A 20447-nucleotide genomic window follows, 5' to 3' on the forward strand; every position below is an offset into this window, starting at 1 on the left:
CGAAACGTTGGAAAAAGGCAAAATAATGTTGACCTGTGTATGACCAGGGGCGGCTCACTCCGCGATTCTATCGCCGCGCTACAAGTACATGCCGGCGGCCGCGAGTTCGCGGCCTAATCAGGGGTGGCGCGCGTTCTCACGGAACGCACGTTCGCACTTTTTATTGTTACTTTACGTCGCGAGTTTTTTTTAGGTTCATATGTGATGTCCGCGTGTGAATGGCTAATAATGTTTAATTAAATAGACATCATGAATAACAATCTTACAGTCCCACGGAAAAGTTTAACTAAATAAATAAATAATAAATAAATATTATAGGACATTCTTACACAGATTGACCGAGTCCCACGGTAAGCTCAAGAAGGCTTGTGTTGTGGGTACTCAAACAACGATATATATAATAAACAAATACTTATATACATAGAAAACATCCATGACTCAGGAACAAATATCTGTGCTCATCACACAAATAAATGCCCTTACCGGGATTCGAACCTGGGACCGCTTGTGAACTAGGCTTGTGATGTTGGGACTTAAACAAAAATATATAAATACTGTATGGATATATATATGTATACCTAGAAAGTACCTAAGACTTGAATATGTCGCAGAGTGACGACAGTGGCGCCGCAGGTGATAGCTATAAGAAACTTTTAATTACGTCGGCGCCGTAGTTTACTTATTATGCAACTTGTAACGCCATCTATTGAAAATTGTCAGAAACGATTGATGTTGTCTAGTGTTTACCGATTTTGTTCAGTTGTAACGCCATCTATTGGCAATTGCTGGAAACGTCAAGTATCTTGCTTGGGTGCGGTCGGCGCAGAACTAGTAACGGTTAACCGGTAACTTAGCAGGTAAACAAAGTGACGGTTATGAACCTGACTTGGCGGGGAAAAGGAAACTGGCCGCCATTCTGAATCGTGCCTCGAATCGTGACGGATGTCAATACTAGTTCTGCGACGAACACACCACGTTTCCGACGGCAATTAATTTAAATCGATGTGTATCGGAGTGATCGTCTAAGTTTTTGCTGATTTAGTGATTGTGATTTAAAAATTCAAATTTAGAGTCATTCTACCTAAAAATAGAGTCTTCAATACAAGAAAGCCTAAATCAGCACACTACAGGAAAAAATAAGAAAAATATACTGTCTCCAGCAACAAAACAGCTACTAGAGAAGCGCTCAACACTTGAACACAAACAACTGAAAACAAAACAAGAAAGACATGAACTAGCAACTCTATACAAAACAACAAATAAAATGTTAAAAAAAGATTATGAAAACTATAGACTACAAATAATAGAAAATAATTTAGCTCAATCTGGAAGTCAAAAGAGGGCATATAAACAGCTAAACACAGAAAAAAAATGGATACCGACCCTGACAACGGAAAAAGCAAGTAAAAAACGCCAAACACGCACAGAACTAGTTGAAGTAGCTACAGATTTCTACAAAAAACTATATAGTAATGAAGACTTAACCAATACACCAAGCGACAACATCGAGCATGAGCAACAACGAGAGGAGTACAGCAATATAAATATTGCTATCTCACCATTTGACGCCCAAGAAATACAGAACAACATAAAACACCTAAAAAATGAGAAAAGCCCAGGAGCGGACAATATATCCAACGAAGCTCTAAAAGTAGGAATATCGATTCTCACAGAACCCCTCACTGTACTGTTTAACAAAATACTTGAAACACAATCAATACCTAAGCATTGGGCTGAAGCACGGATCATCTTACTACATAAGAAGGGCGCCCCAGCGGATATTAATAACTACAGGCCGATTAGCTTATTACCCACAATCTATAAGCTGTTTGCAATATGCCTCGAAAGAAGGATAGGGCCACAAATAGAAAAACACCAACCGAGCGAACAGGCTGGGTTCAGGCCAGGGTACTCAACCACTGACCATATCTATACTTTGGATCAAGTGATAGAAAAATACCTGGAATTCAACAACCCTCTATATCTGGCCTACATTGATTATGCCAAAGCATTCGACTCAATATCACACAAGAGTATTTGGCAGGCACTAAAACATCAAGGTATTGCTGATACTTACATAAATATAATTAAAGACATCTATAATAAAAGTACGAGCCGTGTCAAACTCGATAGACTAGGACCCATTATAACTATACGAAGAGGCGTCAAACAAGGAGATCCTCTGTCTCCGAAGATTTTCATATCAGTGCTACAGGATATAATGAAGGACCTAAACTGGAAAGAAAAAGGAATTTACATTAATGGTCAATACTTATCAAACCTAAGATTTGCAGATGACATAGTATTGTTCTCAAAAACACCATCTCAACTGGAAAGAATGATAAATGAGCTTTGCACAGTGAGCGAAAATATTGGGCTTCAACTAAACACCTCAAAGACAAAGGTTGCTACAAATAGATCTCAAGTCCCTATATTGGTCAAAGAAACACCGCTTCAATATGTAGACAGTTATATATACTTGGGCAAAGAAATATCCTTTAAGCCATCAAGGCATTTAGATGAAGTACAAAGAAGAATAAATATAACTTGGAAAAAATTCTGGGGTTATAAAGAGATACTGAAATCTAACCTGCCACTCAGACTAAAGAAAAAAGTATTAGACTCATGTTTATTACCCTGCTTAACATATGCCTCACAAACTTGGACGTTTGACAACCATATCAAAAGAAAAATTCAAACATGCCAACGTTCAATGGAAAGGAGTATACTGAACATCAAACTCAGAGATAGACAGAAATGTAAAGACATCAGAAAACGAACAAATATCATAGATGCCCTACAGCATTCCCTTCACCTGAAGTGGATGTGGGCCGGACATGTGGCACGAGCACCAAGAGAAAAGTGGATAAAAAAGTTTCTACATGGTCGGGCCCAATCAACTACAGGGACAGAGGTCGCCCAAAAGAACGGTGGGCTGACGATATAGAAAGAACAGCAGGACGTGATTGGAAAACAATAGCAGGAGACCGAAAAGCCTGGCAATTATTGGAGGAGGCCTATACCCAGAATGGGACCTTAGCTTAAATAAAAACTTATATATCTAAAATAACTACATGTAAAAAATGCAATTTTCTGTAAGTTAAGGAAATAAAGGCTTATTATTATTATTATTATTATTATTATATATATGTATACCTAGAAAGTACCTAAGACTTGAATATGTCGCAGAGTGACGACAGTGGCGCCGCAGGTGATAGCTATAAGAAACTTTTAATTACGTCGGCGCCGTAGTTTACTTATTATGCAACTTGTAACGCCATCTATTGAAAATTGTCAGAAACGATTGATGTTGTCTAGTGTTTACCGATTTTGTTCAGTTGTAACGCCATCTATTGGCAATTGCTGGAAACGTCAAGTATCTTGCTTGGGTGCGGTCGGCGCAGAACTAGTAACGGTTAACCGGTAACTTAGCAGGTAAACAAAGTGACGGTTATGAACCTGACTTGGCGGGGAAAAGGAAACTGGCCGCCATTCTGAATCGTGCCTCGAATCGTGACGGATGTCAATACTAGTTCTGCGACGAACACACCACGTTTCCGACGGCAATTAATTTAAATCGATGTGTATCGGAGTGATCGTCTAAGTTTAAAAATACACTTTGGAACTACACGTGCTTCGTATTATTTCCGTATTTGAACCATGGATGAGCCTTCTGACGACGACACCCTAGGCGTGGGTCCGACATCGGAAGTGGAAACCGGACGCCAATCCCCACGACTTCCAGCACGGCGGCGAAACGATGATAAATGGCGGCTTCTTTTGGAGCAACAAAATAAAAACTTTATGGCTTTGTTGCAAACCCTAAACAAGCCGCAGTCATCAACATCCAAGGAACTTCGTTTACCAGATTTTGATCCTGACAAGCAGGATGTTGATGCACGGGCCTGGATATCTACTGCGGATTTGTGTATTGACGACTCACAGTGCCAAGGATCAGCTCTAATGATTGCCTTGAGCCGCGCACTCAAGAATCGTGCTTCAACCTGGCTCTCTAGGGTAGCCTATCCTGGAATGAACTGGAGTGAATTTAAAGAGCTGTTTATAGCAAGGTACGATAGCTCTGAGACTAGTGCTGCTTATCTCATAGACCTTAACTCTAAAAAGCCAGATGATAAGGAATGCTTAGCTGCTTACGCTTCAAGCTTAATGTCATCTATTATGTCAAGATGGAAAGGGTTAACTACGGAGCAGATAGCTATCGCTACAGTGTTAGCTCACATTTCTCGCTACGAGCCACGTGTTCAACGCCTGTCATTTACAACTGACATTAAGACCCGAAGTCAATTGCAGCAAGAACTTAAAGCGGTATCATTTCTGAAGAGAAAAGCTCCATCAAGCAGTACATATGATGAATCAGACGCCAAGAAGACTCGTATGGGAAGTGCTCCAGCAAACATCAAGTGCTTTTACTGTGGCAAGCTTGGCCATAGGTCTCCACAATGCTTTTTAAAAAGGGAAGCTAATCATCAGGATAACCGAACGAAGACCGAAGCTACCTCCAAGGACCAGGCAGCTGAGAAACCTGTCACCTGCTACATCTGCCGGAAGCAGGGCCACATCGCATACAACTGTCCGAAGAGGAACAATCAAGATGGAAGTAGCGGTGAAACCAGCAGCTCGAAGCAAAAACGCGTCGATTTTTGCGTTGTGAAAGCCCCTACAGGACTTCTACGTCACAACGGTGAGCAATTACCTTTCTTTTATGATTGTGGAGCTGAGTGCTCATTGGTTAAGGAATCGATATCATGTAATTTTAGTGGCAAGAGGATAAATGATAACATAACTATGACCGGCTTAGGAGGATCTATCGTTTCGACAGTTAAAATTTTGACTACCCTAGAAATCGACGGTATTACATTAGAGATTCTTTTACACGTGTTACCTGATGATTGTATGCAGCATGGAATCATGATTGGACGTGAGGTATTAGCTATGGGCTTGGCTGTTTACATGACAGTAAATAAATTAAAATTTGAAAAGATCCGAGTCGTCCAATCATGTGACCTAGCCGCTGACGCTAAAATAGATTTAGACCAAATTGATACTGACTGTACCCCGGACATGAAGCCCAAATTGTTAGACGTTTTGAAATCCTTTGAACATTGCTTTACAACTGCCATACCCACATCCGCTGCTGAGACTGAACCTATGAAAATACGACTAAAAGACCCTCATAAGACAGTGAACCGCCGTCCCTACAGATTGAGCCCTGATGAGCGACAAGTTGTAAGGAATAAGGAATAAAGTAAACCTCAAAGCGGGTGTGATACGCCCTAGTTCATCTCCCTTTGCGAGCCCAATACTTTTAGTCAAAAAGAAAGACGGTACCGACAGAATGTGCGTCGACTACCGTGAATTAAACGATAATACTGTGCCCGACCGATTTCCCTTGCCGCTCATCTCGGATCAAATTGCTCGACTGCATGGAGGGCATGTATTTTCTATTCTAGACTTAGCGTCAGGTTTTCACCAGATCGCAATAGAGCCAGAGTCCATTGAGAGGACAGCTTTTGTGACCCCTGAAGGTCATTATGAGTACCTCACAATGCCTTTCGGGCTCCGTAATGCGCCTTCAGTCTTTCAGCGCGCTCTAATTCAAGCTCTTGGAGATCTGGTGAACACCTACGTGGTGGTGTACATGGATGACGTTCTCATAGTAGCGAAAGACGCTGACGAGGCTCTGGAACGACTGCAGGTGGTACTTGATACTCTCGCCCAAAAGGGTTTCTCGTTAAACTACAAGAAGTGCGCTTTCCTAAAGCGTAAAGTTGAGTATCTTGGATATGAGGTAAGTGAAGGGCAAATTCGGCCGAATAGCCGAAAGATCGAAGCTCTAACTGCCGTACCCCCTCCTAGGACAGTGACACAGCTACGATCGTTCATTGGGTTGGCTACATACTTTCGGCAGTTCGTGCCAAAGTTTTCACAGATCATGACTCCATTGTATTCATTAACATCCGGGAATGGTAAGATAGACTGGAAGCCAGAGCACGAGGCCGTCAGGCAACAAATTATTTCAATCCTCACCAGTGAGCCGGTACTTACAATTTATGACCCGACCCTCGATATAGAACTACACACGGATGCAAGCTCGGTAGGCTATGGTGGTGTATTGATACAACTGAAAGAGGGTAAGTCACACGTGATTGCGTATTACAGCAAGCGCACGACGACTGCGGAGTCCAAATACCATTCTTATGAGTTAGAGACTCTCGCGGTTGTCAACGCTGTCAAGCATTTCCGACATTACCTACATGGGCGCAAATTTGTCGTGGTAACCGACTGCAGTTCTCTCCAATCCACTCGGAAAAAGTTAGACTTAACACCACGAGTTCATAGGTGGTGGGCGTTCCTCCAAGGATTTGACTTTGACATTATACACCGAAGTGGTAAGAAAATGTCTCACGCTGACTTCTTTTCGAGAAACCCGTTGCCGACTAAGTGCGATAGTATTATAAACGAAAAGGTAAAGTCTAAACAGATAAACCTGACCGAGCTGACTGACAATTGGTTGATGGCAGAGCAGCAAAAGGATGAGGAGCTTTCAAAACTTATGAGTGATTTGAAAGACGATAAGCTGCATGTTGATGTAGCTAAAACTTACGAGATTCGATCGGGCATCATTCATCGTAAAATTCAGCGTTACGGTAAGACTCGTTGTTTACCAATAGTTCCTCGATCGTTTCGTTGGTCTATCATCAATAACGTTCACGAGAGTTTGCTGCACTTGGGATGGGAAAAGACACTAGAGAAGGTATATGATCTCTACTGGTTCGAGAACATGGCTAAGTACGTGAGAAAGTTTGTTGAGAACTGCATCACCTGCAAAATCTCCAAATCTCATTCTGGTAAAGTACAGGCGAATATGCATCCTATACCTAAGATAGCAATCCCGTGGCATACTGTCCACGTCGACGCTACCGGTAAACTGAGCGGAAAGAACGATAAGAAGGAATACGTCTTTGTGCTGATCGACGCGTTTACCAAGTACGTAATACTTCATCATACGCTCAACATAGACACAGCTAGCAGCATTAAAGCGCTTAAAGCGAGTGTGGCATTATTTGGTGCTCCTACTCGTCTGATAGCCGATCAGGGTCGGTGCTTTGCCAGCAGAGACTTCAAAGATTATTGCGACTCGGTCAACATACAGCTTCATCTAATAGCAACAGGTAGTTCACGAGCCAATGGCCAGGTAGAACGTATCATGAGCACCTTAAAAAATATGCTGACAGCAGTTGAAACCAGCAACCGATCTTGGCAAGATGCTTTACCTGACGTCCAGCTCGCTCTTAACTGCACCATGCACCGAGTCGCAAAGGCCAGTCTGTTGGAACTTCTAATTGGTAAGGTTGCACGACCGCTTGATATTCTATTCGCTGGCGAAGAAGAACCCACAGTCGATATCGATCAAGTTAGGATCCAGGCAGTAGAGTGTATGGAAAGAGCTTCTATGAATGACAAAGTAAGATTCGACTCTACTAAGGCAACGGTAAAACCCTTCTCTATAGGTGAATTTGTCTTGCTAAAAAATGAGGAACGGAATCAAACAAAGCTTGATCCCAAATTCAAGGGCCCGTTCAAGGTTGTCGAAGTTTTAGATGGAGACCGTTATATTCTGCGAGCCCTCAATTCCAAACGCACTTACAAGTACGCACACGACCGACTTCGAAAAATGCCTGAAAGTAATTTACAAACTCATGATTCTGAAATTACTGACAGTGACCATAATGACGATGACATTACCGACAGTGACGCAGATAATTAATGCAACCGATGACAGTGTAATGTTTGAGAGAAATAACAAAATAAGTTCAATTAGTGTTTTATGGTAATCAATCTTTTTCATAAATTAATGGAATTAATTTTAAATGAGTTTACTTAGATAGTCAATTGTAACTTTTGGTTGGTTGGTCCAGGGACTGTCCATGACGTTCGGTCGTCCTTGAGGTATGTAGAGTTATGTAGGTCGTTCTTAGGAGCTGTCCATGGATTTCGGTCGCTCCTAGAATTGACCTGGTATATCGGTCGTCCTCCGGGGTTGTCCATGTGATTCGGTCACCCTAGAGGACTGTCCAGAAACATCGGTCATCTTCCAGGGTTGTCCATGTGGTTCGGTCACCCTAGAGGATTGTCCAGGAATATCGGTCGTCTTCCAGGGTTGTCCATGTGGTTCGGTCACCCTAGAAGATTGTCCAGGAATGTCGGTCGTCTTCAAGGGTTGTCCATGGAGTTCGGTCACCCTTGAGGATTGTCCAGGAAAGTCGGTCGTCCTGGGGTTATCCTCGGAGTTACCTGGTTAAGGCAAGGTAGCTGTCGGTTACCCCAGGATTGTCCAGGAATATCGGTCATCCTCATGAATTGTCCAAGGATTTCGGACGTTCCTGAGGATTGTCCATGATGGTTGGATGTTGAGAAATCCCTGGTCTGATATTGTACATTGTTGTGTGATTGTAATTAGACGTCACAACCGTAAAGTGTAAGAAAAATGAGACGAGTTTATGTTTAAAGTTATTGAAATACAGGGAGTTATTTTTTTAAAGTCCTAATGTTAGCTTATACTTGAACACTGCTGTAGCTTTGTGACACGGTCAGCTAATGATTTTTTTTTTCTTTCTTTTTCTTTCTATTCGGATGGTCAGGTTGACCGAGCCTTAGAGCAATTACTGTTGCAAGCTTATTTCCTTTTTCAGATACGGCTAGCTCACACGAGGACGTGTGATATGTCAAGATGGCCGTGTCGCAGAGTGACGACAGTGGCGCCGCAGGTGATAGCTATAAGAAACTTTTAATTACGTCGGCGCCGTAGTTTACTTATTATGCAACTTGTAACGCCATCTATTGAAAATTGTCAGAAACGATTGATGTTGTCTAGTGTTTACCGATTTTGTTCAGTTGTAACGCCATCTATTGGCAATTGCTGGAAACGTCAAGTATCTTGCTTGGGTGCGGTCGGCGCAGAACTAGTAACGGTTAACCGGTAACTTAGCAGGTAAACAAAGTGACGGTTATGAACCTGACTTGGCGGGGAAAAGGAAACTGGCCGCCATTCTGAATCGTGCCTCGAATCGTGACGGATGTCAATACTAGTTCTGCGACGAACACACCACGTTTCCGACGGCAATTAATTTAAATCGATGTGTATCGGAGTGATCGTCTAAGTTTTTGCTGATTTAGTGATTGTGATTTAAAAATACACTTTGGAACTACACGTGCTTCGTATTATTTCCGTATTTGAACCATGTATGAGCCTTCTGACGACGACACCCTAGGCGTGGGTCCGACAAATATAATAGTATAACATTTTATATGAGTATTAATTCGTTTTAATCCATAGGCAACCCTATCGTCCGACGCTGCGCACGTGCGGCTCATTTCTTTGTTAGAATGTTGTAGGTATTTAAAAGGCAGCATTTTGTGAACATCAAAGCAGTGGGCCTTCTGTACTTGTACTATTATATATTCTGTGGTGTGACTTCAAATATGTGTGAGGAGCAAAGTGTGAGAACTTAAAGTGTTATAACTTGTAAACGGTTTGAAGAATATTTGTGGCCCATGCGGCAAATCTAAACGACAAAATATGACATAATGGTGTCTAATGACACTATTGCAAATGCAAAATGTTCGTTATTTTAGACTCGTAAGTAAACTGGTCTTAAATCGTGATATTTCCAAAATGACTGTTGTCTTCTGTCGCTTGACTATAATAGTAAATAATAACTGTAACTAACCTCTCTCCTAATCCTCTGTCGCTCCTCTCGTTCCTTCTTTTCCTTTTCTTTCCGTTCTTTTTCCTTCTTGGCAATCTCGTCCTTCTGCCGTTGAATCTCTTCTTCGCGAACCCTCTTCTCTTCTAGAACTTGCTCGATAGGGATTTCAATGCGTTTGCGGACGATCTTCGTCTTTGTCAGCATGTTGTATCTGGTAATAAAATAAATATGTTACAAATCTATAAGTGTAAGGTCAGAGTGGACGCTCGGTCGGCGAGGCGGCTACGCAGCGTCGACTCAGGACACTTGTATGAGCTTCAATTGTTTGACATGCACGCTGCACGCCCAATATAAGCGTGAACAAGGGCCTTACACTAACGGCTCAGCCACGATATTAGTCTAAGCGCGACAGCGGTGAGCTGCGGCAATACCTTGGAGCGAGACACAGCGATGGGACTTTTCATTCGCACGTACTGCTGCCGCTCATCGCGCTTAGAACAATGTTGTGACTGGGCCGTTCACTTCTTTATAATTTCCGCAGCGGAGGTGTTCATTATGAAATAGATTTGGGCCATTTTTTTTTAAAGTTGTCCACTCCACTTTTTTTGTAACATGGGTGTTTTTTACGCGATTCGTTCGCGAGGTCGTTCGATCCTGACACGAAAAAAAATGTCCCAAGATTTCCATACATTTTTCAGATCTCCCATTCCGTTACCGCCATACAAAACGTATGAAAAAATGGTAACGGGATGGGAAAAAACTTTGGGACACTTTTTTTCTCGTATTAGGATTGAAAGAGCTCGAGATTCTGAGTGGAAACCACATAAAAAATTTCAAATAAAAAAAAAGTGGGTTGGACAAGTTTGAAAAAAAAAATGGCCCATTTACAAAGATGCTGATCTGTGGCTTTTATTTGTAGGACTTGATCGAGAGTTGTAGTAGGTGGCGATCACAATAGATCAGAAATGGTCGCAGTGATACATAAGGCGCTCTGAAGCCTTACAAAGCCCCTAACCAAGAAGAAGAAGATGCTGGTCTACTTTACAGTAAAAATAAAGACATTTTGCTTTAGTAATGTAGTCTGTAGATTTGCCTAGTATGGGATATAATGTACTTACTGGTCATGTCCGAAGTTGACTCGATAGCAGATGTTCTTAGTCAGCACGTGGGGGAATAGAGCGCGGCCGTTGAGAGCTGCACGGTCGAACTCGTGAGCTGTGCCTAGTTCATCGCCGTTCAGCGTGTACGAGATCTTGCACGGGTTCGATTCCAGGTCCTGATAAAAAAAGATCTCATGTTTTAAATGTTTCATAAATGAATTCGGACATAGGGACCGATTTTTGAATTTCGAATGCATGAATTCGTCGTTCGAAAGTCTGTGGAAAACGATGTAATGCTATTTTTGAAAAAAAAAAAATACGGCTAGTACTATTAAATCTAGCGCTAAAGACCACTCGTTTTTGATCCTATTATTCGAATTTAAATCGCTAGTAGTGGAGATATTATTGAACGAAATTCACGAAATCGAATAGTCGACATTCAAAAATCGGCCGCATACTGGTGTATAGTTAGTTATTAGTTGGGACCACGCAAAACTAGTATAAGTGATCTGGGTAAAGGGACCTTAGGGCCCATTTAGACGGTACGAGAACTCGCATACGAGTTTTATTACATTGCGCTATTTGATGGCTGTGCAAAATTGTATGTACCCTCAACAGCCCGAAATGTAGCTAAAATCGCATGCGAGTTCGCACGCCGTCTAAATCAGGTCTTATTGTCGATGGCGCTTACGGCGTTATGAGCGATGATCGTATACAAATACGACGCCGCGGGACGTAAGCGCCATCGACAATAAGGTCCGTTTACCCAGATAACCGGTCAAAAATTTAAGTTCACTCCTTGTTTTCAGTACAATTGACTGCTTTAGAGAGATAGTTTTTTGTAGTTCAGACGTCAAAATTTGTTTCGTAAACAATTTATATTTTTTTAACATCTGTTTTCCTCAAATCTTATAGGCTAAATAATTATTTGGCCTATATTATCTGGCTAAAACTGTGTTTCGTGTAAAGATGTGTCTCAATTAGTGGCAAAGGCAAGGCCATAAATATAACTAGCATTTTGCCGTCATGTTTATTAGATTTTAGTGAAAGAAAGGTACGTGAATTGTGTCTAACTAGTAAAACAAATCTCCACAAAACAATAAATATAAGTTTAAAACATATTTCGACTACCAAACCGAAGATAATTATCCTACAAAAGTACTCATTTGTACCGAAATCAAAGGGTGAACTCAAACTTTTGACCGGTACTGTATGTTTCGAAGTACATAAGAGACATGGAGATCGTCCGGATGTCTTCTTTTGGAGTTATTTTAATTATAATACAGACCAAGCTACTTTTCAGGCCAATTTCTTTATGAGATCCCGTCCAGTTGCTGTGCCTAACAAATTTATTTATTTAACACGTTTACACGCCCACAAATATGTATACGTAGTTAAAAATAAGCGCTATCTCGCCAACAAACTGCAAGACACAATGAGAAACGTAAGTGTGTAATAATATAATGTACTTAATTTGTTAAATAAATAAAAAGATAACGAAATTTCAAATTAAAAAGAACGCCGTCCGAATATCGGCGGTTTTGGTCCGATTATTATAAATGGACACGAACGGATCTTGTAATTCCGCTTGCGATCCCACGTACTACTGAGTATGCGGGAGTAAATACAGAATATTGATCTACCTGTGTAAGCTTTCATGTTTCAATTAATTAAAACATAAATAATTAAGCTTCACAGGATATTCACTGTTTCGACGCACTTTGAACCTTACGTCGTAAATATTTGTAGAATACACATCAAAAATTTTTTTTCGGAATACACTGTGTAGCCACACAGTGTATTCCGAAAAAGGGCCAGTTACACCAAATACAGTTAACAGTTTGTGGAATCAACATTCACCATTATCAACAAAACATCAGACAAATCTATGGAACTTCCCATATATGTAATAAAATTCAACGAACGATTTCACGGTGGTCAACGGTTAGACGCAACCAAATCTAAATCGCCTAAATTATCCATCCATCTTTGGTTGTGTCAGTATAAGATGGTACACTTACCAAATAAACGCCGAGCACATCTTTCTCGGAGAAGGTCTTGCCGTACTCCTTAAATTCACTGTTGTTGACAGCTCGGCCTGTGTTCTCATAGCCAAAGCTCAGCTCACCCTGACCTACAATCAAAAATCAATACAAAGTCAAATTACAAATAAATTTGAAACAGAAAGTATACTTATTAGAATTTAAAAAAAAAAACATTGGTTGTAATTCCTATTTGCACTAAGCTAAGGCATAATTTGTAACAAAAAATTACATACATACATACATACATACAATCACGCCTGTATCCCATGAAGGGGTAGGCAGAGCACATGAAACTACTCAATTTTCAGTGCCACTCTTGGCAAATAAGGGGTTGACAGAAAACGAAACTGTGACATTGCAGTGACAGGTTGCCAGCCTCTCGCCTACGCCACAATTTAACCCATATCCCACAGTCGCCTTCTACGACACCCACGGGAAGAAAGGGGGTGGTGAAATTCTTAACCCGTCACCACACGGGAACACAAAAAATTAGTTGTCTGTAAAGTCGGTTTGCGTGACAAAGGAACGGGACAATGGCGTCATTTTTTTGGAAATGCAGCTATAGTAACTAGTTATTAGACGTTGTTACGTCAAAAACACAAATTATATAATCTAACCACAAAATTAAAATTTTGAAAAATACCCCGACCGCGACATGGTAGACCGATTTTCATGAAACATGGCTAAGAACACTCCCGACTTACTCAGCTTTCAGACAAAAAAAACTAAATCCAAATCGGTTCATCCGTTCGGGAGCTACGATGCCACAGACAGACACGTCAATCTTATAACACCCCGTCGTTTTTGCGTCGGGGGTTAAAAATAGGTACATACCAAGATGTAGTGAAGAGTCGTCCGTAGACCACCCAACACGAAGTCCGTTTGAGATGGCCTCTTTCTCGCCCGTAGTTTCAGTTGTCGTCACCGCGTCACCCACTCGTACCTAAATATCAACACATTCTTTAAAAAAAAGGTAGAAAACGTAATACAACATTTAAATTAAAGGGAATATTGAATAACATCCAAATGGTCTATCAACAGAATATCAAAGGTTTCCTGTGTACATAAAGGATTCTTTTGAATTTTTACTCAGTCCGTTAATAAGTGATTGTTAAGGCCCATAGTGAACAATACATAACTGTCAATCTCGCACTCGCACCAATAGGGACTGGTAGAGGCACAAAGCTTTTTGATGTCATAGTGAAAGCGATTATTCATCAAGATCAAGTTAAGTTAATAGGTTAGAGGGCAAAGCCCTTCAAGATCATTTTTTGGATAACCAAGAATAATACTTTCTCTGAGAAAGACACTGTCTCAATATTAACCTCGAAGCAGACTTTTCCTTCGGAGACACCGTGGCTGCCGCGCGTGCCGGCCCAGGCGTGAGCGAAGACTCCGTCAGACAACGGCACCACGGAAACCAGGTCAGGCAGCTCCAGATATTGGTTGAGGTCGCTATCGTCTGTAGAAATACATATTAGATTACCCTCTTGTTCATAAAACATTACAAATATCTAATTCTAATTGTACTGAAAGAATTATTAATTTTAGAAATGAATACTTACACCAAGACAAAGTCAACTTGTTGTCATTAAGTTCTGGTTCAACGACCTTGGCCTCACTCGTCTCAGATTTCTTCCTGTGGCGAGATTCCTGGAAATAAATTAAACAGGTAAAATACTAATCAAAATTTCTAAAAATGGTATTTACTAGCAACATTATATGTGAATCATTCAATAGAAATATCATTATAAAAATATGTGAGTGTGCACGGGAAAACGTCCCACTTTGTCGATTGCTTTAAAACCGCTTTTTCAGTTTATTCATATAAAGATACAAGTAAATCTCGCCTTAATGATAACCGACAAAGTGGGACGTTTTACTAAACACACTCACATATATTTCCTAATGTCCAAAATAATTGACTAACCAAAAAAGTTACTGACAAGATCGAAATTTAAATATTCTATAAAGGTCACCGATTTATATTGTTTAAAAATACCCGTACACAATATCAAGAGAACCTAATCCAATAAAGAAGATAGCTCTAGCGATCAAATAAGTTTGTCACTCTCATTTCATGACTTTAGATGTGACTTTGTTACAAAGGTAATAAGGTTGTTTCTGTACCTCAACAGGGGGCGTTAGGACTTCATTGGTGACCTCAACAGCCTTGTAGAAGTTGCTCCAGCGAGCCTTCTTCTCTTGCTTGCGTTTCAGACGGTTCAGTTTCACTGGGTCCTGCGAAACGACCAATTTTCAACTTTAATTATTTATCGTGTAAGTATACTTCTATATAGGAAATACCTATGCACCTCCGTGTAGAATAATTTGTTGATATTGGAACAAGTGTTAATTATGCTAATGTTAAAACTTTTGTCCCAGGTGTGCAAGTAACAAATTAATGTTCTTGGCTACATTTCCCATTCAATACATATTTATATCGAAAGAGTCTCTATGCGTTTCAGTGTCCATTTTATTTTAGAATCTTTATTTGGACACATCCAAATTATAATCATGCTTAGACTTAATATGATGGTGCATACAATATAACAAATAAGCATAGCCTTGGTTCATTGTGGTTTTAGCATCATAATCTACAAAACTAGACCTAATAACTTCTATTTGGCTTTATCCACTTGACAGTCCTACGATAGCATAGTATCCAAAAAAAAATTCCGGTAGACAGTCCTACGATACCTTACTATCCAAAAGAGGGGATGGAGACACAGTTGATTAAAGTGACATCTAGCGAAATATTGCGGCATTATTTACTTATTCTCTTGATACAATAACGTAGCCTAACTACATAGTTTGCTACAAAAAGTATAGATGGCAGTGTACGCTCGTTACTTAGTGAATGAAAAAATAAATTCGGCAGTGCCTTGTCAAACTCCGCGTGTTTGTGTTTGATTTTGAATTTGTTTAATTTTTTTTGGATATCTTCATGAGAACTGTATGTGTTGGTTGTGATATCATTATAAAGGTAAAATAGTATATTTCTCTAATACGTAATAAAAAAAGGGGGTCATCGCTCAAAATTTCCTGTAATTTAAGTAATAGTCAAATAAAAAATTTCTTCATTTTTTTTTCGATTACATAAGTTTAACCTTGATTTATAGTATATAATCATACATATTTTACTATCACTATAATTTTATTTCAAGTACTGTACGTTCATTTATACCGAAGTATTTTTTTTTTGAACTATACCTTGTGTAGTTTAGAAGATACAGACGTTTTTGTAAAAAGTTGTGAATGCGCAGCACGCTGCGCGCGTCGCTTAAAAACCCGGACGGTTGACCGGAATATGGTCGCGCGGGCTGGACTGTCAAGTGGTTATATAAAAACCAGGAGGAATAACTTTTATTATAGGACCAAATTATACAGAAATAGCAGGTATATAATATATCTATAAAATATTATTTTTGAATCTATGTATAGCCATGGTGGTGATGGCCTTGAAGTGGTGGCGTGTGCCTCGAATGCACATGCTGGTCGCATGTATTACAGCAATATTGATGCGTGCACGAAGCCAGCATAATATTGTGGATAAGGAACGGCTCCAACGTTCGGATTTGGCTTTACATACCTAAAGGTTCCTTATGAAAGGACTTTTATTATACGACTTTATGTGGAAATATCGGAGGAACCTTATTTTAAAACAGCTTTCAGTAAACAGACTAAGTACGTACTTGTTAAGTTTTTGACGATTTTCAACATTTTGAACAAACATCACTAAAAAAATCTATCTTTGTCATGTGGGATTCACATTGGGTTATAAAGGGACACCATACCTTGCTAAGCTCCTCAAGACGCTTAGCGTCCTCCTCAGCCTGTTTCTTCTCTCGCTCTACACGTTCCTTCTCTTTCTGCTGAAGACGCTCGTTCAGTTGTTTCCACTCCTCTTCTTCGGTCAACTCTTGTTGTCGATCTTTCGCCTCCTGATAAAATTTATTAAAAAAATTGACTCCACACTGACATACTTAAGCTGTGTACTTGAGGTTTCCTAGCAAGGCAAGTTAGCATTTTTTTAGATCAAAATATGTCACAAAACAAAGATACCTAGTCAAACATGGAGAATAAAAAATAATAGGCTAGTTTCCTACTAGTCAAATCAGCTTCTTTTTAAAAACTGTCAAAACGATACGCTAATATGGAACTACTATGAAATACTGAGGAGTGACGTCACGGTCAATTCATTTACTTTATATCTTTCTCTTTGACTTTTTAAATAGAAATTATACTTAAACATAAAAACTGTCCATAGACTTCTTCTAATTATGTGGTGCTTTATTTCGTGCACTGCATAAAATATTTTAAGTATAGGAAACTGGCCTATTAATGGACTGGACTAATAATCTTCAATTGAATCAACACAGTGATTAACTGATCAATAGTCTTAAGGCACTGGTACTACCAGAAGCGAGTAAAGGGATGAAGCTATCTGCGATAAAAAAGAACGCAAGATAGTCGCTCCTGTGTAAATAATAGTATTATATATGAATGTATAATATGTAATCTAATTAATAAAATAAATAAATGTATACCTATATAAATTTACGAATTGTTCTGTGATTGTAATTATAATATGTAAGCTTGACCTGTAATTGATATTATTAATAAATATGAGTATGAGTATGAGTATTTTTCAGTACAGATGGTGTTTTTTTTACGCACTAGTGCGAGAAGTGGTTCATTATATGCCAGGTCGAAACTTCGGAGGCTCATCTGTACTGAAAAACGTCGTACGATACACGTGCGAAAAGGAAATTCGTAACACTTCCTTTTTTACGCACTTGTATCGTTATGTACTATTATATAATCGTGATATAATACAAATCTTTTCAGTCGAGTACCATGAAGCCATTAGGCCACGAAGCTTGCTGAGTGGCTTAATAGTACGATACGAGAGTGAAAAGCTTAATTATATCAGTATTGTATACAATACTTTTTCTATGATATGAGTCATCATCTTCGTCATCAATGGACGAAAAATATCATCATTCAAGTTAAAATTAATGTTAATGGCGTACTTCACCGTTGTATCAACATCGAATTACTTGACAACCAATTGTTTGTAATAACCGTCTGTGATTGGTCGATAACGCGACAGATAAAAAAATGTGTTTCAGATGCAGGAAAAATTGCCAGGTATCGCAAATTAGTATAGAACTTGTATGAAGTTCCATTTTTGAATTTTTTTCAGTTAACTAAAGTGAAGTGTAATGAAATATTATAGTTGACTAAGTGCCAAAGACTATCCAACACCGAAAAGTCAGCACTTATTAATAATCTGTGTCCTAATTGACAGATTAAAGTCGACGAGTAGAAAAAAGAGAGAGCGAGCTATTTGTTCATCGCTCGGTGATGAACGGTCGCGATATCATCGCGTCTCTTTTCTTTACACGGGAGCGACTATCTTTGTTCGTTTTTATTGCCGATAGCTCGTCGCTACTCGCTTCTTGTGGGACCAGTTCCATAGTGGCTATTATTTGTATGGCTATAGGCAACTTGTTTTCAGTACAGATGGTATTTTTTTTACGCACTAGTGCGAGAAGTGGTTCATTATATGTCAGGTCGAAACTTCCGAGGGCCATCTGTACTGAAAAACGTCGTTCGATACACGTGCGAAAAGGAAATTCGTAACTCGTGTCGATTTAAAACACTCCCTTCGGTCGTGTTTTAATTTATCGCCACTCGTTTCGAACTTCCTCTTTTACGCACTTGTATCGAAATGTACTATTTCAGTACAGATGGTGTTTTTTTACGCACTAGTGCGAGAAGTGGTTCATTATATGCCAGGTCGAAACTTCGGAGGCTCATCTGTACTGAAAAACGTCGTACGATACACGTGCGAAAAGGAAATTCGTAACTCGTGTCGATTTACAACACTCCCTTCGGTCGTGTTTTAATTTATCGCCACTCGTTTCGAACTTCCTTTTTTACGCACTTGTATCGTAATGTACTATTATACCATGCACGAAATAAAGCAACAGATAATTATAAGAAAAACAGGGAGAGAAGTTATTGACGTCACTCAATTCGATTTCATATTAATTCCATATTAGCAAGTCGTTCAAAATCTTCAATTCTTGAAAAGAAGCTGATTTGTCTAGGAGGAAAGTAGCCTATTATTTATGACATACCTCACTGTCTTCGCCATCAACCTTCTTATCTTCTCCCTCTGGTTTGTCCCCATCTTCTTCCATCTTCTCTGCCTTCTGTTCTGCATCATTTGCAGGTTTCTTCTTATCAGTGTCTTCCTCCATTGGTTCTAAAAAAAGTAGTGGTTTTAATTACAGTGTAAAGCATTTTTTTTATATTATTGTAACCTGTGTGGTGACGGGTTAAGAATTTCACCACCCCCTTTCTTCCCGTGGGTGTCGTAAAAGGCGACTATGGGATATGGGTTAAATTGTGGCGTAGGCGAGAGGCTGGCATGAACCTGTCACTGCAATGCCACAGTTTCGTTTGCTTTCAACCCCATATTTACCAAGAGTGGCACTGAAGCTTTAGTAGTGTCATGCGTTCTGTGTTACCCCTTTATGGGATACAGGCGTGATTGTATGTATGTATGTGTATGTACAAAAAAAATACATCTTTGATTTTATGGACCCCTAATCATGAAAATACCCACCAAAAACTAGTAAGCTATAAGCTATCAGCTATAGAAACGAACAAAAAATAATCGCTAGAGAGCGAGCAATTTATAGTTCATCGTTCAGCGGCGAACTATAACTCACTTACGCTATCATTGCGTCTCTTTTATTTATAGGAAAGAAATTATCTTTTTTTACCATTTTTTAGGGTTCCGTAGTCAACTAGGAACCCTTATAGTTTCGCCATGTCTGTCTGTCCGTCCGTCCGTCCGTCCGTCCGTCCGTCCGTCCGCGGATAATCTCAGTAACCGTTAGCACTAGAAAGCTGAAATTTGGTGCCAATATGTATATCAATCACGCCAACAAAGTGCAAAAATAAAAAATGGAAAAAAATGTTTTATTAGGGTACCCCCCCTACATGTAAAGTGGGGGCTAACATTTTTTTTTTATTCCAACCCCAACGTGTGATATATTGTTGGATAGGTATTTAAAAATGAACAAGGGTTTACTAAGATCGTTTTTTGATAATATTCATATTTTCGGAAATAATCGCTCTTAAAGGAAAAAAAAGTGCGTCCCCCCCCTCTAACTTTTGAACCATATGTTTAAAAAATATGAAAAAAATCACAAAAGTAGAACTTTAAAAAGACTTTCTAGGAAAATTGTTTTGAACTTGATAGGTTCAGTAGTTTTTGAGAAAAATACGGAAAACTACGGAACCCTACACTGAGCGTGGCCCGACACGCTCTTGGCCGGTTTTTGTTCGTTGCTATCGTTTGCTTTCGTTGGGACTACTAAACTGTATCGATCGAAAATTCGTATGAACTAACCAATATTATCAGTATCAATGTATCAAAGAGGTTTTTGTTTCGACCTAGTATAAATAGTTATTTGTTATACAAAGGGGCAAAGTTGTATTTTAACGCCGAGTGTGGAATTGAAAAACGAGCAAGTGAAAGGATTCTATAG

At 39.6% G+C, this 20447-nt stretch overlaps 1 protein-coding gene across 1 annotated transcript in view; it reads right to left on the bottom strand.

Moving 5' to 3' along the window:
* Positions 1–20447, bottom strand: part of LOC125236929 (heterogeneous nuclear ribonucleoprotein U-like protein 1) — a 43719-nt gene that overhangs the window by 16055 nt on the left and 7217 nt on the right. The window contains exons 5-13 of the mRNA XM_048143846.1: positions 19026–19153; positions 16674–16820; positions 15007–15117; positions 14442–14529; positions 14202–14338; positions 13711–13819; positions 12853–12965; positions 10850–11007; positions 9753–9942 (exon numbers count right to left, since the gene is read on the bottom strand). Coding sequence (XP_047999803.1) covers positions 9753–9942; positions 10850–11007; positions 12853–12965; positions 13711–13819; positions 14202–14338; positions 14442–14529; positions 15007–15117; positions 16674–16820; positions 19026–19153 — 1181 coding nt within the window. The remainder of the gene's footprint in view (positions 1–9752; positions 9943–10849; positions 11008–12852; positions 12966–13710; positions 13820–14201; positions 14339–14441; positions 14530–15006; positions 15118–16673; positions 16821–19025; positions 19154–20447) is intronic.

This window comes from Leguminivora glycinivorella, chromosome 20 (assembly GCF_023078275.1).
Source record: "Leguminivora glycinivorella isolate SPB_JAAS2020 chromosome 20, LegGlyc_1.1, whole genome shotgun sequence".
NCBI classification, from domain to species: Eukaryota; Metazoa; Arthropoda; class Insecta; order Lepidoptera; family Tortricidae; genus Leguminivora; species Leguminivora glycinivorella.